This window comes from Penaeus vannamei, chromosome 39 (genome assembly GCF_042767895.1).
Source record: "Penaeus vannamei isolate JL-2024 chromosome 39, ASM4276789v1, whole genome shotgun sequence".
In the NCBI taxonomy this organism is placed as follows: Eukaryota; Metazoa; Arthropoda; class Malacostraca; order Decapoda; family Penaeidae; genus Penaeus; species Penaeus vannamei.
The window spans coordinates 14689065-14714064 of NC_091587.1; the positions used below are offsets into that span (position 1 = coordinate 14689065).

At 41.6% G+C, this 25000-nt stretch overlaps 1 protein-coding gene across 1 annotated transcript in view; it reads right to left on the bottom strand.

Annotated features, from left to right (window-relative positions):
- Window positions 1–25000, bottom strand: part of LOC138859166 (uncharacterized) — a gene marked incomplete at its 3' end in the record, with an annotated part of 49154 nt that overhangs the window by 19534 nt on the left and 4620 nt on the right. The window contains 5 exon segments of the mRNA XM_070116730.1: window positions 2052–2138; window positions 8185–8275; window positions 10399–10478; window positions 10740–11682; window positions 16485–16571. Of these exon segments, the coding sequence (XP_069972831.1) occupies window positions 2052–2138; window positions 8185–8275; window positions 10399–10478; window positions 10740–11682 (1201 nt within the window).

The following is a 25000-nucleotide window of genomic DNA, read 5'->3' on the forward strand; positions in this document are numbered from 1 at the left end:
GATATAGATATATAGAGATAGATATAGATATATAGAGATAGATATAGATATATAGAGATAGATATAGATATATAGAGATAGATATAGATATATAGAGATAGATATAGATATATAGAGATAGATATAGATATATAGAGATAGATATAGATATATAGAGATAGATATAGATATATAGAGATAGATATAGATATATAGAGATAGATAGATATATAGAGATAGATAGATATATAGAGATAGATAGATATATAGAGATAGATAGATATATAGAGATAGATAGATATATAGAGATAGATAGATATATAGAGATAGATAGATATATAGAGATAGATAGATATATAGAGATAGATAGATATATAGAGATAGATAGATATATAGAGATAGATAGATATATAGAGATAGATAGATATATAGAGATAGATAGATATATAGAGATAGATAGATATATAGAGATAGATAGATATATAGAGATAGATAGATATATAGAGATAGATAGATATATAGAGATAGATAGATATATAGAGATAGATAGATATATAGAGATAGATAGATATATAGAGATAGATAGATATATAGAGATAGATAGATATATAGAGATAGATAGATATATAGAGATAGATAGATATATAGAGATAGATAGATATATAGAGATAGATAGATATATAGAGATAGATAGATATATAGAGATAGATAGATATATAGAGATAGATAGATATATAGAGATAGATAGATATATAGAGATAGATAGATATATAGAGATAGATAGATATATAGAGATAGATAGATATATAGAGATAGATAGATATATAGAGATAGATAGATATATAGAGATAGAGAGTGAGTGAGTGAGTGAGTGAGTGAGTGAGTGAGTGAGTGAGTGAGTGAGTGAGTGAGTGAGTGAGTGAGTGAGTGAGTGAGTGAGTGAGTGAGTGAGTGAGTGAGTGAGTGAGTGAGTGAGTGAGTGAGTGAGTGAGTGAGTGAGTGAGTGAGTGAGTGAGTGAGTGAGTGAGTGAGTGAGTGAGTGAGTGAGTGAGTGAGTGATACATATATGTATGTATTTTTAAGATATACACATATATATACATTTATATATATTATATATTTTTTCTTTCTTTCTTTTTTTAAATGCCACTACTGCACATGTGTAGTTTATGTGGGTGCTACATACACTGAAATATTGCTTATTTTGTGCATATGTAGATGTTTGGATGTGCTGCATACACTGAAATAATACGGCTGAACATGTAAAACTTATATATAAATTTTCTGTAGCATTCCGAAACTGAAACTTTTGTTTTATACATGGGAAAATTAAGAGAAAACCATCAATTTACCTTATATGTTATTATGAATTTTAACTACGTGTAAAACATTGTGCAAGCTGCAAATAAAATGGAAATAGTAACGGACTAATCTGCGTCTTATATTGTTTATGCACAAGGCTGTGGACTTTCAAATGTATTTCTCAGATTAGATCAAAATATTTTTATGGGGTTTTGCACTTAATCGTATCCATCTCTAATGAGTTCTAACTCGTTTTACTGATTGAATTAATTAGAGGTATAGAGTGATTTTGAAGACATTCATCCCACCGAAGTTAGTACCACGTTATTCTTACCACGTTCCAGCGACTGTTATAATTGACCAAATTTTACCCATATCAGGTGAACATGTATTTCATGTACAGAAACATTTTATGCACATCTATAATAGAATGTCAAGAAACTTGTGATGCAATTCGTAATTAATGAAAATATAAATCCCTATCTGAGACAATAATCTCGCTCTGATTAGCTGGCCGGAATGTATCGCATATGTAAAGGCAGAAGGATACAACCTGACACACACTGAAAAGATGTTTCAATAGGTGCCAATAATGTCCACATAAAAGGTAAACATGTATGAAAGTGTTAGGGGTTTCGTACAGTTCGTATGTTCTGTACAGAGTAAGCACAAGACCTGACTTTTAGGGCGGTTAGACTGTAAAATCTATAAGAACATATTTCATTTTCATAACTATTTTGGGGGTTTCCATAAATAAGGATGCGACCAACCTTTCCTAATGTCAAAGTTACGTGGAATCTGGTAGTCGTCGTCGTCATTATCAGAGTCTTCTCCCCTTCTCGAATCTCTTTTTGTCTCTGTGAAAATGGGAAGAAAAAACATTCTATATGACATCGCCAATGTGATTGTATTCTTAAACTCGTATAATGTTGTCTATATGCAGTTTGTGTGTGCACCATGCATACAGGAAGTACAAGAAAAATACTTATAAGGAGGTTGTTTTATTTTCCTGAAATCGTCTTAAGAATCACAATCATCTTTGCTAGATTTTTTGGGGTCTTTCCTTGGCACGGGAAAGATGAGGGAATATATTCTAAAACTGAATTGTCCTAAAAGACAATCAGTCGGAAAATATGTGTCATGTGTGTCTGTACATATGCATATATATATGGATGTGCATTCATACGTCTGAATACAAAGGAAATTGAAGAATGGAATCTCCATGAGATGTTAACCGTAAAGGAGGTCCAAATTATACCTTTCAGCCACACTTGCCACACCATCTTTGGGTAATACCTAGGCTGATTGGCTTCCCATCTGTATCGGAAGAGATAAATACAAAGTCTGAGCCTGTCTGATTAAAATAGAATGTCAGGCTTAATCTTAACAATGATGTTTTAAGCACTGGACTGATATTTTATGAAGTCACACTTAGGCCCGTACTTTTAAAACCTTCGCCAGTGCTGGCGTTCGCCTGGCGAAGCTACGCCAGGCGAACCTCTGAGTGAGGGAGGCCTTACTTTTAAAACCAACGTTCGCCAGGGCGGGCGAAGGGATCGCCAGGCGCTAACATCTTGCATTCCCGCTAAATCTAGCACAAATTTGTTTACATCTGCAGTGCACATAACATAACCTAAACTTAATTATTAACCTCGAGAGAAGACGAAAATGTTGCTTCCGCAATAGTCTCACTTTATACTATAACAAAGGAGTTAAAATTTAACTTTATGCTATAACAAAGAAGTGGAAAATATCTTTATACTATAACAAAATTAACGTTATACTTTATATTATACTACACTCTATACTATAACAAGGTTAACTTTATGGCCCGTACTTTTAAAACCTTTTGCTTTTTCTCGCGTTTTTTTTCATTCGCCGAAGCGCTAGATTTAGCAGGAATCCAAGATATTAGCCCCTGGCGATCCCTTTCGTTCGCCAGGCCTGGCGAACACCTGCCTTGGGTTTAAAAGTAAGGCTTCCCTCACTCAGATGGATAGAGGGCTTACCTGGATCTTTAGGTCCGAGGTTTTTCGTGGATGATTTAAAGAGATTGACACCCCCACGACGGACAAGACGATTGGCTCTTGGTGTAACTGCTTTGGGTGCAGTTGCGCAATACCTGCTTTGGGCTAGTGCTTTTAATTACAAGCCTTGATGTGCAAGTAATTAAAAGCACGACGCACAGTGGCAGCCGATAGTTTCGCTGCGAAGTGTTCGGCCGAACACATAAGGGCTCACGCCCGTTCGGCAGAGTTCCGACCCCGACCGGCCTTCCCAAATAGAGACTGTTGGCTACCCTGTGTGCTTCACCGTTTTTTGATACCATTTCCGTCCAGTTGAATTAGCTCTGCTAGCCTCCCCTCTACCCATCATCCATCACCCTCGCTATGGCGTAACCCTATGGGTCATGTTATCAAATTAGCGTATTCTGGGGAGCCTATTTCTTGCGAGGAGGCTCTCCAGAATATCTTCATCATCACTGAGGTGGCAGTCACACACCTCTTTAAGGTCCATAATGGCTTCAAGGTGACAGTTGCCAAACCTGAACACTTGACCCCATTTCTTTCGGCCGACGGCCAAAGAAAGTTAAAAGATCACGGCTTCTCACCTGTTCCCTCCCCCGAGATGAAGGCTAAGTGTACGATCGTGGCGAAAAAGATCGACAAGACGATCCCCCCACGATCATCCGAGTCCATCTGCCAGGAGGTTTCCGTCAAGAACGGTGTCACTGTTCTCGACGTTTACAAGCCACCCGAGTCGCGAATCGTCAAGATTCGCGTCTCATCCCCCGAGGAAGCCCAGAAACTTCTCTCTCGGGGACCCATGATGTTTAATACATCGGTCCCCACCTACAACTTGGAATCCGAATGTTTTATTCACATAGACCAATGCCTTAACTGCTACCGATTTCACCACAAGAAACACCAATGTACACACCCCCAGAGATGCTCTCGATGCGCCGGCGACGGTCATTTCTTCGCCAGGTGCACTGAAACCATCAAATGCTGCAATTGCGAGGGATCGCATGTCGCAGTTAGTGGATCCTGCCCTAAACGGAAGGAAATACTTAAGGCAAAACGAGCTGAGCTCCGCCGACAACAATGTACCTTCCTACGCAACAACAGCTGCTACACGACCTGCTCAAACCAGTACACTAGACGACCCACGACTTCCCCTCGGACAACTCTGCCCACACAACCCCCAACAAGCACCCTCACACCGAACACATACCCAAAAATCCAAGCCATATTACACGTAAGTCTCATCGCTGCCAAATACAACGCAAAAAGATTCGCAAACATTGTCCCTATTATGCTCCAGAGAAACGGCTTCCCCAGCATTGTTGTCCCTGAGGAAATCTTTGAAGACGACAACCTATACATCCCTGAGTACACCACAACAAACACAGAAACCACAGGAAATGAGGTGACAGACACTCACCCAGAGCCTCATTCTTCCTCACAACACCGACACCTCGTTTTGCAACCTCAGCCACAACGAAGACAAAAAGAAACTGCACAAGCACGCCAAACTACAAATACCACTGATCACAAACGCAAACAAACCACACCACCATCCATGCACACAAAAAAAGACAAGAAGGATCCTCCTGCCCCCGAAGCTCGTCGTCGCAGATTGGATGACACCATTCTCGACGACGACAGTAGCGACTCCGACATCGATGTCGAGAGCGTTCTCGAGGCCGGGCTTGGGCTCTCGGCTGGAGCCAAGCTCCCTGCCAGGGGACCCCTGGGACAGCGCGGAAGCATCGGGAATTGGTCCGCCGATTCCCAGGACTTCCGCGTCGGTTCACAGGACTCCCTGCCTGACCTCGAGGAGCCGTCAATCGCGCATCGATCGCGGAGCCGCTACAGGGCTCAGGTAACGCCACGCAAGGTACACCCAGGTAGAATGGGTGTACCTTGAGTGTCTAACTGACGACCGACCGAGCCGACGCGAGTTCTTCCACCTCGGTGGAGGACCCCGTGTTGGCTAGGTCGATCTAGACACGCAATCCCACGCACGAGCTGCATCTAAACAAAACAAAAACTCTCTCCTTCACACACAAACATTCTACTCTCACTAACAACAAACACAACTCCAGCTTGTTCTGATGGAATAAAGCACTCAGACGGTTCCCTGTAGTGGGTCGTGACCGATCTATTACACGTCTGAACTCCGCGAGGAAGCCTCTCGCTTCCTCCTTAACATCCTGTGGGGTGAGTTGGCCTGTAGACAGACCAACAAACTCCGTGCTTGACTCACCACTGACTGGATGGACTCACCCTCCATCCTTCGTCCCGGCTGGAGATCAGGTTTAGGCCGTGATCTCTTTCTTTGGCATGGGACAGGAAATGCAGTTTTCGGGTTTTGCCGCATCACTTTGAAGCCACCTTCTATTCATTCCTTTCAAATTTCCCCTTCCCCTATCCACTCGTTTTGTTCAGTTTTTTTCAGTGTTCAGTTTTTCGTGTTCTCTTTCTGTCTGCTTAGTTTTGTTGTTGTTTGGTTTTTGTTGTCCTGTACCTTTTTAATCTCACTAATAAAGTAATCTCCCCCAGGTACTGCCCTCTCTTATCCCCGTTTTTAAATACCTTCACCTCGTCTCCTGACGCTTGTGACCGCCACCTCACCCCTCACCCTCACTCATACCATATCCTTGCCATGGCGTTGACCCTCATCCTTATCCTTACCCTGACATCCCACTGGTTTCGGTTTCCGACACGTGCCGCTTGCTGCTAGTACTCGTGCCAGGACCACAAATCCTTTAGTGTAAGGATTTGTGCGAGCCGAGGAAAGAAGCGTCACGGCCAGTGGAGTTAACCCAATCGTGGTGAGGCCGCCCGAGCCGCGCCCCTCCGGAAGACCTGCGGCCGAGGGAGAGAAATCTCCTCTCGACCTGGGCGGGAGGGGCCGGCCTCTGTGTGGCCTCACTCGAGCTTCATCCTGCTTCAGCTGTGATGGTTAGCCGAGGGACAGCTCTGGAGCCACGGTCGAGAGGTAGTGGCTCCGAGCATACCGCAGATGGCGCCAAAAACGTGCAAACTTCTCTCCCCTCCCCCTCAGTTAGCCGAGAGGCTCCGTGTTCGCCATAGCGAGGCTCCACGCCCCGTGGGAAAATTGTGGTGAGGCGAGCCGCGCTCAAGGTCGTGGGGTATTCCCCGCGCCACGAGTCGCGGCCTGGCCCCACCGCACGATCTCGCGAGGTGCGGCCGCGCGGTGAACACGCGAGTCTGCCGATGGCGCTGGGCCCCTCGATCCTTTTCCTCTTTCAAAAAACCCACTCCAACTATTACCCCAAATTTACCCCGCAGGCTGGGTGAAGCCCCGGCTCCTTCTTCTTCTCCTGAAATTCTTTTCCTCCTCCTTATCCTTCTCCTATCCCCACTCGTCCTTCCCCCCCTCTTCTTTACATTTTAGTCTTTTTACTCAGATGTTCGCCTGGCGAAGCTTCGCCAGGCGAACGCCAGCATTGGCGAAAGGTTTTAAAAGTACTTTATACTATACTATATCACCTTTATACTTTTATACAAACATAACTTTATACTTTAACAAAAGAGTTTAAAAATTACCATTTTACTATTCCTAACTGATATAAGATATTGAACTGTAGGCCTACAAGTGCATCATTAGAGACGCCTCATTCTAGGGCGGTGGATCACTACAGCTATGTTTCTATAGCCAAAAGTAAACATGCCGCCATAAAAAACACTTCTGGTAACATTTGTGAAAAGAACATTATCCCTACAACCAAAATAACAACAACCTAAATCTAAATAAGTCATCTCGGGGGTGGGGGGTAGGGGTAGGGGGGTAGGAATACAGTTGATGTCTTGAGCTCTCGACTGGAACATCGAAGGTCTTGAAAAAAATATGTATATACGTTATTTCATAATAAATTATGATTTTAAGATATTTTAGAATTTCAATGTGATTCCTGCATCATACCATACACAAATATGTTACTAATTTATAATTTGAAAGCAAGAAAATGGTATTCAAACAGCTTTCGCTCCTTTGCTTCGCCAGGCTGTTCCAATATGATCTTTCGCCAGCCTTGGCGAACGTTCGCCAGGCATGATTTTAAAAGTACGAAATTCCGGATCGCCCGGCGAAACCTTTCGCCAGCCCTGGCGAAAGGTTTTAAAAGTACAGGCCTTAGTTATAACTAACATATGTAGTATATAGCAGGGGTGTCCAATCAGTCGATCATAAGCCTGTTTTAAGTCAACCACACTACTGTACCTGTTAATAATTCGTCCTCCAGAAGTTGTCATGCAAATAGCTGCTCTAGCATATTCAAGTACACATGATGCTTGGAATGTTATATTTTTATTATAATTATGTTACACTGGTACAGTTACATTTATGGAATATATTTTAATCTTAGGCTCGTAGATCGCATCAGAGTAACTGTAGAAAAAGTAGATCATATCTCATAAAAGGCTGGCCACCCCTGGTATAAAGTATGTGCATTTGCAACTTACATCCTTAAAGATACACTGATTTCTCTAGCCATCCGTTTATCTGAAAATGTATGTAAAAAGGAGAATCAATATCTACCATGAATAAGGACACGTATAGACACAAGGGCGTTTGTGGGTGTACTTGGTGCCCAGGTTGTGGAATTCCGAGTTTCGATCAATTACTTCTGGCTCGATCCTCCATCCCAGCAGATAATTCTACTTTCCTCTTTTCTTGTGACTCACCATCTTTCCGTCCATATATGGAAATTCTGTCTTTTCAAATCTTGCTGATACGAGTAAGATATGAAAACTTACCATAAGTATATTTTGCTGGCATGCAGAATGTGTTCTGGAATAAAGCTCAGATTTAGGAAACTAAAGCACTAGACACCCAAACCACATAATGTAACCAAGCGTATAACAAATAACAAACCTTCAGATTTCGTCCTTTTCGTTGTCCTCTCTTGTTCAATTTTAGGTTCTCCTGCTTTCTCCCCTCGAGCGAGTCTAATGCCAGTCACAGTCTAAAATGTAGAGTTATGTATCACCACAAGGTCAGATTCAGAACGAATTACTCAAAGCAACAGGCGGCTTTAATCTCCTTGGCAAGTAATTTAAACATGTTATTTCCTAGTATTTCATCCTCACCAATTTTATTTGTTGCTTCTCGGATTTCAAAAAAAGGCAGGGCGCTTTTTCTTTTGTTTTCTTTTTGATAGGCCACAGCATTTTTTTTCTTAAATAGTGGGCCTGCCATTTATTTCCAGGAAAATTAAAGAAAAATGAAAATCCCGAATCTTTTTATTCTAATTTCCCGCCGATATTGTGACGTCCGCGAAAGAAATAGCAAAATAAAAAATCAATTTGTCTATGATTCATTGTGTACGGTATCGCTTCTCCCATCCTTAAAACAAAAATAAAATATATTTGGCGGAAATACCTTACTCTCATGTGCCATGTCTATTGTCTATCGTGAATATTTTTGGTTTTGATTTCCACAATAACAAATTCTGATTGAAAGAACTATTTGTCTGTTTTCATTCAATTCCTCGAAGACTTCTAGTAAGACAGGATTGTACTTCCTTCAGGTGGGGCTGGAACCGATATTTTTTTTGCTTTACTTCTGATCTTTGGAAGGTAGGAGGTACACTTGACTTATTTTGGATTTTTTTTTATTATCATTATTTTTTTTTTCTTCCGCCAACATTTCATTATCACCAGACTTGCCCACTATTCAAGAAAAAAATTACTGTGGCCTTATTGCATAGAATCTGGGATGAAGATACAGGGCTTACAGAACATAAACTTATCATTTTTCAGCTTTTCATGGCACGTTTAATGTAATGAATCCTGTCCTTTGTTCTATTACTACAATTCCGAATGAAGAACATTGTTTTTGACTGAATTAGCGTGTGTTGCATGTACTACTATTACTGTAATTCTTGTTTTGTATGATGGCAATCCAAAGTTCAATAAGCCAGCAACATTAAAAGAACAAACAACCTGTACCCAAAAAGCACAAACCCGTAAATCCACTAAAGTTTCTTGTATTGTGTCCCTTTCCACTGGCGTTTTGTTTTCTTTGGCGTACAAAATTTCAGCTTTACAAAGTAGTACTAACACCTCTATTTTATAATGTATTTGAATTACAGGTGGCGTCAGGGAAACACTGAATGGCTTCAGTCTTTACTGAATAGAACACACGATATGAAAACTATGGTATGCCGGCGCTCCGTGCTGAGGGTAGGCCAGGCCGGGCCTGGGAGAGGCAGCGGCCGCGGTGGCACGGTCACCCCAGGTCAAGGTGTGAGCAAGACTGAGTGAGTGAGAATGAGGGTCAGCTTGGATGACCTTATATACCCCTTGGCGACGTGACTTCTGGGTTCAGCGAGGGCAGGCAGGAAGCGTAGGTTACCAGCGTGGCACGCTGCCACGTGGTGACCATGCGGCCCGTAGATATGAATGCATATGCTTGCAGTATGCTGCATTGCACCCTTTACAAAGAAAACTTCAATCTGCTCTACTGTCTAAATACTCTATAAAGTACTGTACGACTACACAAAACTTAAAGCTTAAAACTATGTTTAGATTAGTTACAGAGTTTAGAGTGGCGGACACCAGCACACAGCAGAACCCTCTATGGCGCCATATTGTTTTGAAAGATAAGAAGCTTCCTGATTGGCTGTCCTCTGTGACTTCCGGCAGCATGTCCCTCTGATAGTGGCAATATTTCCGGATTTGCGAAAGCAAAATCTGTCGTGTTTTTTGTCTGGCTTTATCTTTTTCTTTTTTTAATGCAAAAAAATGAAGAAACGAATCCAAGAAACAACAAATAAAATTGCAGCTAGAGGCTCATTTTTTAAAAGAACTGTTCCCAGAACTGGAACAATAATTGATGATCTAGAAATAAACCATGGATTTGGTAAAAGATCATGTATAACACATATAGCCACTGAAAAAATCCAAGCGGTTGGATTTCTTTGCAACTGTTTATTTCATTCTCTATATTCAATCTATCTGTATTGCAACAAACTGACAGTGAAATTGCTACTGTAAGAATGTTCAGTGAATTCAAGTTATGGAGCTGTAAATTTCCCTTTAATAGGCTCTATGATCTAGAGAAATAGTAACACATCTGGAAGTTTACCTTTGGAGTTGGAGGCTTCTTCGCTTCTTTAGTTGACTGTGGCGGTGTTCCTTTTTGTTTTGGAATATCGTGTTTTCTCCCTGGTGAAAAAAAATAATTGAAATAGTTGTGAATGCACTGTTGCAGTAACCACTCTGTTATGAAATCGGTTCAAACATACCATTGTTGCCAAAGTATAGCCAAGTAATGATTATTAGTCAATCATTCGGTATTATACAACAATTACGTTATTATTGCTGTATAATCACCATTTTCAATATTATTACAACGAGAGTCTTGAATTTATTATCATTGATATAATTTCATGGGTTACCTATACTTCCATAGGCATGATCCCTTACCCAACTTCTTCGCAGATTTTGCCGGACATGATGTCCTTCCTTTAGATTTCTGGTGCTTGCTTGACGAGCGTTTGTGCTGCTGTGTTTGGTTATTCTTCCGTCTGGACTCTTTGGGATTCTGCCTTAAGCGCTGGCCACTCCTCTGTGATTGGCGCTCCTTAGGGCCTTGCTGTTCCGGCTCACTGCTGCTGTCCTCACTACTCTCGCCATCTCCATCCTCGTCCTCAGACTCGCTGTCTTGCTCTCTGTTAGGATCGGATTCTTCTTCATCAGTTGTCTGCTCGTCCTCTTCACAATCACTCCCTGCACTTGACTGATCTTCCTCTTCGTCATCTTCACTTCCTTCGCTTGACTGATCATCAGTTTCTTTGCTCAAGCTATCGTCCTCTTCAGAATCGCTCCCTTCGCTTGACTGATTTGCCTCTTCATCATCACTTTCTTCGTTTACCTGATCGTCCTCTTCAGAATCGCTCCCTTCGCTTGACTGATCTTCCTCTTCTTTATCTTCACTCCCTTTACCTGAGTGATTTACGTCATCACCACTTTCTTCGCTTGACTTATTTGCCTCATCTTTACTTCCTTCACTTGACTGAACGTCCTCTTCAGAATCGCTCCCTTCGCTTGACTGATCTTCATCACTTTCTTCACTTGACTGATCTTCATCACTTTCTTCACTTGACTGATCTTCATCACTTTCTTTACTTGACTGATCTTTATCGCTTTCTTCACTTGAATGATCTTCATCACTTTCTTCACTTGAATGATCTTCATCACTTTTTTCACTAGACTGCTCTTCCTCTCTATTACTTTCATCCGATCTCCTGTCAGATTCCTCACTCTGGTCAGAATAGTCATCCAAGTCCTTTGACTGGGATTTTCGTGGTTTGGGTTTTGTTTTCTTTGTATTTCGCTTTGTGCCTCTTGTTTTTTTCCCCTGGTCCATCTGTATTAGTAAGTGATTTATTAAATATTATGACAGGAACTTATGTATATGCAAAGACTAATTTCAGCTAGGTCAACAGTTTAAAATTTTTGGCAGAAGACTAGAGTTAGTTGTATGCACACATACACATATTTATAATAATCAGAAGTATAGCAACTCTAGTATAGATAATGTATAATCATAAAATAAAAGAAAATGGATGATTTTTTAAAAGTACACATGCCTCCACTTTTACCTAGTACACCCTACGTTTTTCAGTGTTGAAGCGGCATTTGTATTCTTGTACACTGAAAATCTATGTATGCTATGTTATCACAAATAAAATAGTCCTGTAGAGTAATGAGGAACTTGCTCTTAACAAATGAATGCATCAGTCACTTCTTTGTTACTCATTTCAAATATATGACATTTACTCATTTTTTATACACTAGTCCTGCCCGCCATAAAACCTCCCAGCTATCCAGAAAAAAAACCTAACAAATACATATTTGATTCTTTATAGCAAATACTCAACCTGGGACTCCTGCTGGGGTTGCCACTTCGTCGGTGTGACGGGGCGATGTGGATGTGGTACGAGGTGCCTATGACAGACCACAAGCAATACCACTGCTTGTTGGCCTCAGTGAAGAACGCAGGAGCGCACCTTACTAGATTAGAAGTGGATGTCGGCAGAGGGCTTCGCTTCTTTGGAGCATTGTGAACGGGAGTTCCTGGCTGCTGTCTCGGGCGGCTGGAGGGTCCGGCTACTGGAGAGTGGTGTTTCTGCCTTCGACCGTCGGTGATGGACAGCTCCTGTACACTATCGCGGGTGCAACTGTCCTCATTTGAGGAGCGGTGGCTCTCACAAAGGCCGATCTCTCGGCCATGTTTGACTACCACTACTAGACACGAAGCTTAACAGCTTTGTCACCATTACAAGTTTATTCCCTTTCTGCGTAAACGTTCCCACCCCTAGTGGGTGGTAATTAAAAAATATAAATAAAAGCCAAAAACAGACTTCTCTGCACCTCTGAGTTTGATTCTCCTGCCTGGTTAGGGCCTAGGGCTCTTCATTACCTCACCCTAGGCCTCGCTACATTGGTAACCCTGGAAACGACATGGTTTTGGTGAGCCGAAACCCAGTTCAGGCTCAATAGCATTGGAAAGGCAACCACCAAAGCAGACCAAGTTGTGGCCGTCTTGCCTAAGGAAAGTTTTCCTGGTTAGACAGATAGCCAGAAGACACTGAGTACAACACACTGAAGCAAGAGCTGTTGAAGTTTTCTTTTTCACTGTCTGAGAGGCTGCAACAAATCTGCAAAATCCCCAACATGCCACTTAGAAACCATACTCCAAAACAAGTCTGGTGAGTTCCACAAAAAAAAAGAGATTTGGCTCCACTCTCTCCCTCGCAACATCAGAGAAAAGCTCCACGACTTGGATGAGGCAGCCAACACAATGATGGAAGCACATTGGCAAGTCTGCCCTCAACCAACAGCTTCCATTTTCCCATTGACCAGTAGTGACATCAATGCAGCAACTGCCCGAGGGTCAAACACCAACCGGAGGCCCTTCACCCCATTCCTTGCTACAGACAGCATCTGCTCCTACCACAAGTGGTTCGGCTTTGTCTCGAGAGATGCAGGTGGACATCCAAAACAATGTGGAAGGTAGCCACTATGCAACGTGGCCACAACCCTGATCAACGCAATAAACTGCCCTACACCAGTTTCCACATCCAAGACAAGAGAACCAGGGAGCACTTTCTCGTCAATACAGGGGCCTTCCTCTCCATATTCCTAGACGAGCTGCCACCAACGATCCACAGAAGCTTGTCGCCACTAATGGAACTCCAATCAACTCCTACAGTTCCATCGCTATACACCTCACTCGGCGCCTTTACTCATGGAGTTTCCTCATCACTGATGTGACCAGGCCCCTACTCAGCACTGATATCCTCTCACACCATAACCTCCTAGTTGATATGAGAAGATGCCGGCCTATCAACATGAAGACCTTCACTCCACTTCTGGTCAATGCAGTCTTCATTCCAGGTCCTCCTGATGTCAATATGTGCCACTTCACAGGAGATGCCTACAGGGACATATTCAACAATTTCCCTTCAGTCTTTAAGAGAGAGCTCTGCTACACCAACCCGGGAGCAGCAGTAAAACATGGAGTGTACCACCACATCAAGATGACGGGACCCTCAGTCCATTCTCATTTCCGTCGCCTGAGGCCAGAGATGCCACAAGCCGCCAAGCTCGCTTTCACAGAAATGGAACGAATGGGCGTCTGCACCAAGGCTCCCAGTCCATGGGCATCCCCTTTCCACATGGTCCGGAAATTAAAAAAAACTTCTTGTGGCGATTACCGGCGACTCAGCCTCATCACCGAGCTGGACCATTACCCCATGCCAAACATCAACGATTTTGACAGCCAGCATAGGCGACGCTCACATATTCTCAAAACTTGATCTTAAGGGATGCTTTCAAGTGCCTGCTCATCCAGATGACGTCCCCAAGACAGCTATGGATGCTATGTTTTCCTCTTCTCCACCTTCGGGCGTCGGCCATAATCACCTCGGCACCGGCGCAGCCACGCTCGGTGTTATTACCTACACACCGAGTCAGCCGGCAGGTAAGCAGGCAGCAGCCGCGTGCCGAGGTCGGCGTCGCTGATTCGCCACGACGCGGGTGATAAGGATGCAGCCATCGGCAGCGGACGACCTGGCCAAGCTACATTTCCCTTTTTGTATATATACCGTGTTTCTCGCCAAAAAATAGGCAGACTTCTCTGAACCTCTGTTAGATTCTTTTGTCTGCTCATGGCCTGGGACTCTTCATTTCCTCTAGGCCATAGGCTCGCTATACCCTAATGGCATCGGATCTTCAGTGGCCAATCACAGCTGCCGTTTTAGGGGTTCTTAGAGAATCTTGACTAATTACAAACCATAAATGCTCAACAGCTGAGTTATTTGTAAACACAATGCTGTGTCCAGCTATCATGCTTTAAAATTTCTGCCTATTACCAATTTAACTGATAATACTTCAAATAAGTTTTGAAAGCTTACCTGTATCTTTCTTTGAATGTTCATGATGCCCACCCATCCTACTCAAACAATGGTGATAATAATGTAAGTATTAATATCAAGTTTGTTAACCATAATAAAGATATAGACATATGAAAAAAGACTTTACATCCAATGCAAAGATAGTAATTATGTTGGTTTTTATCCAATACATTGTTTACAAGTACAAAACTTGGGTTGGAATAAGATACATGCCTATTGACAAAAGCAAAATGCTTATTGACAAATGTTAATAGGTTCATGGACAACTAATAGCTATATCCCGGTAGGGATACTCTCCCCCTGCTTAAGTCATGTCATCTTGACTCATACCAATATAGCCATAGGAGTATCCGGAAGCTATGGCACCGTAATGCGCTTGATTATCTGGCCCCTGATCTCTGGTGCAATGCTCAATGGCAGTGTCCAAGATCAACTTTCATTCTACCTCTGGACCAGCATTAACTTTTAAGCTCAGACCTTAATCCTGCACAGAACTTGCTACTTCATCCCTAAAATCATGTACTGATATGCAATAACATCTTCAAGCTTGGGGTTGGGTTGCCCCCATGCACAGGGTCACTGAAAGGCGGAAATAGCTTCTGCTACACAGTAACTTAAGTTAACGGAAGTCCCCACACCTTTCAGTGCGGTAAGGACAGCCCCCGCAGGATATGCGGCAACATATACCGCATTTCGTAAATATTTATTTCCTCCAATCACCCATGATAGAATATAAAATTAAATAAGGTAATCAAAATACCAATGTTTTAGGAGGTTAGTATTTTTTTTGCATAAAATCACCACATATTTTTTTATGTATAAAGTCTTTATTGCATATACTGCACTGCTAAGTTCTAGTACCATACCACACATTTAAGTATCGCAATATTCTTGTTCCTATAAGATTATGTTAAGTCATATTTCCCCTTTTTGGATATAAGTCCTGAAGAAAAAACATGATTGTTAGAGTTCTCTTACACAGATGCCTTCCAAACGCGCTTTCACATATGGCTAAAGATGCTGTGCCAGATTCCAAAATTATCTAAAGAATGTCACTTCAAAAACAAAAGCAACAAACATCACAGATTTTGGTAAAGTATCCTACACAAACATAGTGAAAGGTCTGCGAAATGATAATTTATATTGAACTGTTGATGAGGTAACTGATATAAGTACATCCAAAATATGTGTTATATTATGTAAATATTTCAACAAGGAAACAAAAAGTATAACCCCCATAAAAGTGATAGTTATGGATCAAAAGAAAAGACTTTTCTAGCTTCTCATGAAATTATCTGATCGAAAATAATATTGAAAATCTTGTTAGCTTTGTATCAAAAGGGCTAGTAATGTGATGGGATGCAATGACTAGTTAACTACTCGCAAAATATTACCATCATCAAATGCATACAACACTTTATTCATCTGTATGCATTAAAAGCAGCCAAAACTTCGATTTACTTTTAAATACAGTTATTTCTGTCATAGTGGACAAGGAAAGAGTGACTGACCAATTTCACATGGTTTGCGAAATCAAGCCACACAAACGATTGCTAATTGCTCAGACAAAATGGTTTTGACTACGCGTAAAAAGAATATTCACACACTGGGAGCCTCTGTCGTCCTTCAAGGGAAAACGGAGTTCTAAAATTATTTCATATTTTGTTCGTAATAAAATATACGGCCGCTACGTCTCGCTTCACCCTCGCTTTCCTAACACAGAGGTAAATAGAAAAACAATTTTATTCACCTTGGTGTTGATCCCCGTTGCCTGTGATTGCCGTAGTGTCAGTGCGGTGCCAGGGGTGACCTTGCCTCGCTCACAGACGACGAAGAGCTGTCAGAGAAAACCGGAATATAAACTAGTCACAAATACCAATAAGAACATTCTTTTTTCATGTAGGCTAAGACCCTTTCTTCTCTCTTCTCTCTTCTCTCTCTCTCTCCTTCTCTCTCTATCTTAACTCAACGTTTGTTTCTCTCTCTTTGGGGCTTATCAAAGTTACCCCAAGATAATACTATTTTTTATCCTACAGAGGTGAATTTACACCGTCTAAGAACTGCCCTCGTGGTGATTTTAACCCATCATACCATGGATGGCATTTTGAAATGATACTAGTAATAGTTCTTACAGTTATTATTACCATTATTATTATCATCATAGTAAATTATATCTCTAATAATATTGCTATTATTATTATGGTCATCATTGTTTTGCTGTTCTTCTTATCATTATAATCATTATCAATACAGTCAATGTTGTAATCATGATTATTAGTATTAATGTTAGATGAAAATGATAATAATAATAATAAAAACCAATAACAATTTTGTATTTTGCTGCCACTTGCATTTACCCAAAAGCAAACGCGTTTTATTTCTTGGTTACATTTGGGATTATAGTGGCAATCTTCTTCAATATTATAAAAATATATGAGTTAGCATATGTTCCAGAAAAGAATGCAGAAAGAATACCTGTTATTTTTTCCTCTTCACTTTCAGAACGCATAAAACATTGGCCTCAATTGCCACATCAAGAAAGGGTTTCTTACGAGCAGTCCAATCTATAGTCTGTTGCAGATATTGATAACGGACAGTTAGTATGTTTGGGATAATGTGATAAGATATTAATATCTGGTGATTACATTGGTAAATGAATCATAATCTACACACACACGTGTGCGCGCACAAACACACACACACACACACTATGTACTGTTCAAGAGTATGTGTGTGTGGATGTGCATGTGCGTGCACGTGCATGCATGTATGTATATAAATATACGTATATGCATATATACATATGTTTGTGTGTGTGTTTCTGTGTGTACATCCACAGTAAAATATACACAGTCAGATGAACAGAATAAACCTGATTAAAAAAAAAAAAAAAAAATGGAATTAAACTCGCATCTTCTACTTATATACAAAATATAGATATAACAAACCACATAACAAAATCTTATCAACTAAAATCAGAAAGATAAGAAGACTTACAGTCAGACCTCTTCACTTGACCCTATATTCCAAATCGTCTTTTGTGAAAGTGGAAAAGCAAAATACTGGCCATACTATGTTAATTATGGCATTAATTATAGGTAGTTAATTATGATGATGATGATATCTACGGTCTAGATTTGCTTATTCAGTAAATAGTTAGAATACTAGTGATTATTGTTATTGATATTATTGTGATGCGTACAATTAACACACACACACACACACACACACACACACACACACACACACATATATATATATATATATATATATATATATATATATATATATATATAATGTGTATATATAATATATATATATATATATATATATATATATATATATATATATATATATATATATATATATATATATATGTATATATATAATGTGTGTATATATATAATATATATATATATATATATATATATATATATATATATATATATATATGTATATATATATATATATATATATATATATATGTATATATAAAATGTGTGTATATATAATACATACATATATATATATACATATATATATATATATATATATATATATATATATATATACAGATGTGTGTGTGTATATATATATATGTATATATATATATATATATATATATATATATATATATATATATTTATATATATACAGATGTGTGTGTATATATATATATATATATATATATATATATATATATATATATATATATATATATATATATATATATAATACACACCAGGGCATGTGGACATGCTCTGGCCCTGTACCAACTCCTACCCCTAAGCACCCTGGGGTTCATGAGAGGCTCGGGGGAGGTGAGCCTTGCCAGTCCTCCTCCCCCCAGATAAAAAACCATCGCCAGTGTCAAATATATCTGGTAATGCTGGGAGGAGGGGAACTGCTCCTCCCATCCAGCAAGAGAGGCGGGCAGTGGATCCCGCTGGGAGGGCGACTTCCTGGACGCAGGACGGGAGCGAGTACTCGTCCTGCCTGCATTCTGGTAGATGCCAGCCCGGAGTGAAGCTTACGGCGGAAAGCCTCGTCGGCGGGGGTAAACCTCAGGTGGGGAGTTAGGGTGAGGGCTTGGAACGTCCGTTCTTTGTATCAGGATGATCGGTTGCCTCTGCTGTCGAGGGAACTGGGGAGGCTGAGGGTGGAGGTGGCTGCTCTCTGAGGTGAGAAGACCTGGCAGCGGCACGATCAGTGTAGGTGGCTACACCTACTACTGGTCAGGCCGCAGTGACGGGAGTACTCCAGGGAGTAGCAATGGCCATCTCCAGCAGACTCCAGCTCTCGGTGATTTCTGGGTCCTGGTACTCCAGCCGATGAGCGTATAATAGTAATGAGACTGAAGCTAGCATTTGGCTTCATGTCTCTTATTGCTGTGTACACTCCTACTGATGTTCGTAAACTTGAGTTAAAAGAGATGTTCTATGCCAAACTAGCGCCTGTGTCAGACAGGTGGCCCCGATGAGATATTCGTGTTGTCCTGGGTGACTTCAATGTGATATCTGGCTGTGATCGAGCTGGCTATGAGATATCTCGGTCCCCATGGTTCGGGAGCTGATACCGGCAGCGAGAATAGCCTCCTTTTCTGGGACTTTGCTAGGTCCCAGAAATTAAGGATTTCTGGCTCCTGGTACCAGCGCCCAGACCCACATAGCTGGACATGGTACAGCGATGCAGCCAAGGAGATAGACCACATACTCGTTAGCACTCGTTGGAGGATCCTCCAGAATTGCAGGGTGTATAGGAGTGCCGAGTTCTGTGGTACTGACCATAGGTTGGTTGTGGCTACCCTCTGAGTCCACTTCAAAACTCCCCAGCAGACCAATGATCACCCCAGGGTGTTTAACTTGGACAGGCTAAGGGAGGGGGAATGTGCCCAAAGGTTTGCTGAGGCAGTCTCTGGTCGTTTCACAGCGCTCAACAATCTGACAGACCTTGTACTTCTGTGGGACATGAAACACTTGATGCAGCTCAATAGACGATTGGTGAACGCCCAAGAGCAAGGCGAAATTTCATCTCACAGGAGACACTAGATGCCACAGATGCTTGTCGTGCGGCTCGTCTGGCAGGGGATCGAGATTTGCACCATTCCCAGGTGCGCAGAACTCGGTCTCTGTTAAGAAGGGACAAGGAACAGTTTATTAGGAATCTTGCTGAGGAGGTAGAAGGCCATTTCTTAGTAAATGACCTTCGTCCTGCATACCAAGCCCTGAGAAAGCTGAACTCCAAGCCCTCTTCACAGGTGACAGCAGTTCGCTCAGTAAGTTGTCAGATCATCTCAGATCCTGTTGTGGTGCGGGAACGTTGGGCTGGGTATTTTGAGCAGTTGTACCAGGTTGACCCACCAACAGTTAACTTGGATGCAGATAGTTCCGAGATTCCGTTGCCGGACCCACCCATCAGGGAGGATGCTCCCTCTCTAACCGAAGTTAGGGGGCGATCTCCAAGCTGAAGAGTGGTAAAGCAGCTGGTATATGCGGCATCCCAGCTGAACTGTTAAAGGCTGGTGGTGAACCTATGGCGTGGGGGTTGCATGTTGTCCTGGCTGCCATCTGGCGGTCTGGTACCGTTCCCCCTGACCTGTTGAGGGGTGTGGTCATCCCTCTCTGGAAGGGGAAGGGGGACCGATGGGACTGCAGCAACCACCGAGGCATCACACTGCTCAGTATACCAGGCAAGGTTCTTGCCCACATCCTTCTGAGACGTATCAGAGATCACCTACTGAGGCATCAGAGACTGGAGCAATCTGGATTCACTCCTGGTAAGTCCACAATAGACTGTATCCTAGCGCTTCGAGTCATTATAGAGCGTCGTCGTGAGTTCAGGCATGGGCTGCTTGCAGCCTACATCGACCTCAAGAAGGTATTCAATACGGTGCATCTTGAATCACTCTGGGAGATCTTGAGACTGAGAGGAATTCCAACAAGGATTATTGGACTTATAGCAAGTCTGTATACTGGTACTGAAAGTGCTGTAAAGTGTGGTGGGGGCCTGTCAAGCCTCTTTCCTGTTGGTTCAGGAGTGAGGCAAGGCTGTGTCCTTGCACCAATGCTTTTCAACACTTGCATGAACTGGATAATGGGCAGAGCTACTGTTCAAAGTCATTGTGGAGCAACTCTGGGCAATATCAAGGTTACCGACCTTGACATTGCTGATGATGTTGCCATTCTATCTGAGACTTTGGAATCCTTAGTGGTGGCTCTTGATGCGTTTAGTAATGAAGCGAAGCCCTTGGGTCTAGAGGTCTCCTGGACCAAGACCAAGGTCCAGGACTTTGGGGACTTGCTAGGAGAACCTGTTCAGTCGGTACATGCTTCCGGCGAGGACATTGAAGTCACAGAGAGCTTTACATACCTTGGTAGTGCAGTTCATAACTCTGGGCTGTCAGACCAGGAAGTCAGCAGACAGGATTGGCCTAGCAGTAGGGTTCATGAATTCTCTCGATGAGAGTATTTGAAGATGCCGGTACCTGTGCAGTAGGACCAAGCTTCATGTCTTCAAGGCCCTGATAGCCCCAGTTTTGCTATACGGTAGTGAAACCTGGACACTATCCTGTACCTTGGAGTCACGACTTGATGCCTTTTGTAATAGGTCCTTGCGCCGGATCATGGGGTACTGTTGGCAGTATATGTGTCCAACCAACGGTTATACCGTGAGACTGGCACAGGACCTATTACCTGCACAATCTGTGATCGCCAACTCAGGTTTTACGGCCACCTGGCTCGCTTCCCTCAGGATGATCCCGTCCACCAGGTTGTCTCTGTTCGAGACGGCCCTGGGTGGAGGAGGCCTGTGGGTCGACCTAGGAAGTCGTGGCTTGGGCAGATCGATCAAACCTGTCGTGAGGAGCTTGAGATGGGCCGAGTCCCTGCCTGGCGCCTAGCCATGAGGGATCCTCGTAGGTGGAAGCGAAGGGTGGATGCGGCTATGCGCCCACGTCGGCGTCAGCCCCCATGATGATGATGATGATGATATATATATATATATATATATATATATATATATATATATATATGTATACACACACACACACACATACACACACACACACACACACACACACACACACACACACATATATATATATATATATATATATATATATATGCACGTGTATATAAATGTATATAAATGGGAATGGGGAGTTTTGAAGTGGACCCGGAGGGTAGCCACAAACAATCTATCATCAGTACCATATATATATATATATATATATATATATATATATATATATATATATATATATATATATACAATGAGTAAGAGCGGTGTCCTTGTTTTCGTCAGTGACATGAATTGCTAAAATTACGTGTCCAAAGTTATCTGTGATAGTGTTACACATGAGAGAAAAAATCGTGAATGTATAGAGCATATAATCCAACCAAAATAGAAATAATATTTCATCTGATAACCTCACAAGTTTATAAAATGTATTATCGGACCATACTTACGTATACCTTTTAAACTAACAGGAGTGCCAGAAAGTGCCAACTAGGAATACTAGGATTCATTACCGTGTTAGATAAGCTCATAAACTCATCGAGAGTACCACAATATTCAGAATCACTGAAAAGAAAATAATTATAATAATCTCTCAGAAAAAAGTATACCAAAACAAAAGCATTAGGAAAGATAAGCAACACCTGTGCCACAGGTCGCCGAGTAACAGTGCCAACCGCGCGGGCATTACAGTTTCCACTCAAGTAGATTTGTTAAGGAACATTCAACCGCCAGTATGTAAGTACAGTACAACACAAAATCAAGTAGGCTTAAAAATGGTTCCCATAAAGCGTAAAGTATCATCTGCCATTCGATAGAAGAAACGCCAGGTAAACCAAGTATTAATAAAGCGTAATTCAAGCATTGGCACCTCAGATGACGCCAGACGCAACCCTAAAATTTAAGGACATTATAATGCATGGGTTCATTATAATGGAGTGCGTGTATGCGCCTATGCAGACACTGTCCATACGTTCGTGCGCGAGTATGAGCGCGTATGCACGAAAGTGCACAGGTGCATATGCGTGCATGTACATGTGTATATATTAGATTTATTGATGAAAGTGAGACAACAGTTTCGGAATCGTGATCGATTCCATCTTCGGGTCTGAATCGAGGACGATTCCGAAACTGTTGTCTCACTTTCATCAATAAATCTAGTTTGTGCATTGTGGGTTTTTCTTCCATATTATCAACACGGTATTGTGTTTTTCATTGCATGTGTATATATGTGTACAGGTTCATATGAGTGTAGGCGCGTTTAAATTCAGTTGTTGATACATGGGTACGTATGCTGCTGTATATCTATGTATGGCTATAAGCTTCCATATAGCTTTGCGATAGAGTACAGTATGTATGGGTATGTCCCATGCTTGTACATGAGGGTATACATGGGCTTAAAGGCATAGATATGCAAATTTGTACGATGGTGTATATATTCATGCATGAATGTGTACATATACATGTGTATATATGCATGTATGTATATGTATGTGTATATACGTATATATAATGTGTGTGTATACGTGTATATATATGTAGACATATGTAGGTGTGGGTAATTATATGTGTATATGCATATGCATACGTATATAGGTGTGAATGCATATCCGTAGGAAGGTGTATAAATAATTAAGTATATGTATGTATGTACGTATGTATGTACATAAAGGCAGTTATAAGTAAAGCAAGTACAGGTGTATACACATATATATGGGGGGGGGCATTAGTGTATGCTTGCAAATGTATGTGCTCATGCATGGATGCGTAAGCACATGCATGGATAGAAATATGCGTATGTATAGTGATATTTAGGTTTGTGAGGTATACATAAAGGGGTGTTCGCATATACACGGGTGAGTACACACATGTATACTCACTCACTTATCAGTAACATATAACAAGCGCATAAAGGAACAAGTGATGCGAAGATATGACTAGGTCTGAATATGATGGACATGTGTGTAGATATCTATAACGTAGGAATATGTATCCATATCCATAAGCATAGATATAACAATAAAGGTGTGTGCTTGCATATGCATATGCGTGGGAATGAGCATATGCGTAGTCCTTAGAGCATGTGCGGGAATAAATGTGTCTGCATCAGGTGTACATACGCACAAGTGAAGGTAATAAAAAAAACAAAATCACACACCAAAGCACTTCTGATACTTAAGCCCAGCTCACAGGAGTACACCCTAGTGTAGTGAGCAGGCCGTGCATTGCCGTTCCTGCTGGGCGGACTTATCAATGGCATTCCGCCTAAATTACTCCCCCTCCCACCAAGATACACCTAAGCCAGTAGGTGGGAGGTAAATCGGCTGTCCACCTCCCAATATAAAAACCATGAACATACAAACACAGCAATGGCCCTCATTCCCCGGAGGCGAAGGAGCCCCTGGTTACGGCGGCAGGGGTTGCTAAAAATATCCATGTAAAGACAAGCCGCCCCACGTTGATGAACCTTTGCACATACAATATAAGGACCATGAGAACTGAATCCGACTTACTAGCTTTACTAGAGGAACTCTCCTCCATTAAATGGGATGTAGTGGGACTCTGCAAAGCTAGAAGACTAGGCGAAGAGCAGAAGTTAATAAATGGTGGACACGTGCTCTATTGGAGAGGAAAACCCCAGGGTAGCAAACAGGAATTAGGTGTAGGGTTCTTAATACACAAACACTTAGAAAAGAACATAGTAGAGTTCTATAGTGTAAGCGAAAGAGTGGCTTCAGTAACAATAAAACTAAACAATAGGTACAACTTAAAAAAATATTCAAGTCTATGCACCAACCTGCAGCCACAGTGATGAAGAAATAGAGAGCTTCTATGAAGATATTCATTTAGCCAGCGAGATAATAAAAACCCATTTCACAATAATTATGGGAGATTTTAATGCCAAAATAGGTAAAAAGACAGAGGGCGAAACCGCAGTAGGGAACCATGGAACAGGCACTAGGAACGAGAGGGGACAAATGCTAGTCGACTTTGCGAAGGCTCGATCACTCAGTATCATGAATACATTCTTCGAAAAAAGACTAGAACGGAAGTGGACATGGAAGTCGCCTTTTGACGTCAAAAACGAAATTGACTTCATAATTTCAAATAGGCGCGATATAATTAAAAAATGTAGAAGTTATCAATAAAGTAAATGTTGGCAGCGACCATAGAATGGTGAGAGGCGAAATTAAAATACACCTCAGAAGGGAAAGGAACAAATTAATGCGTAAACTACAGCCAAACTTAGCT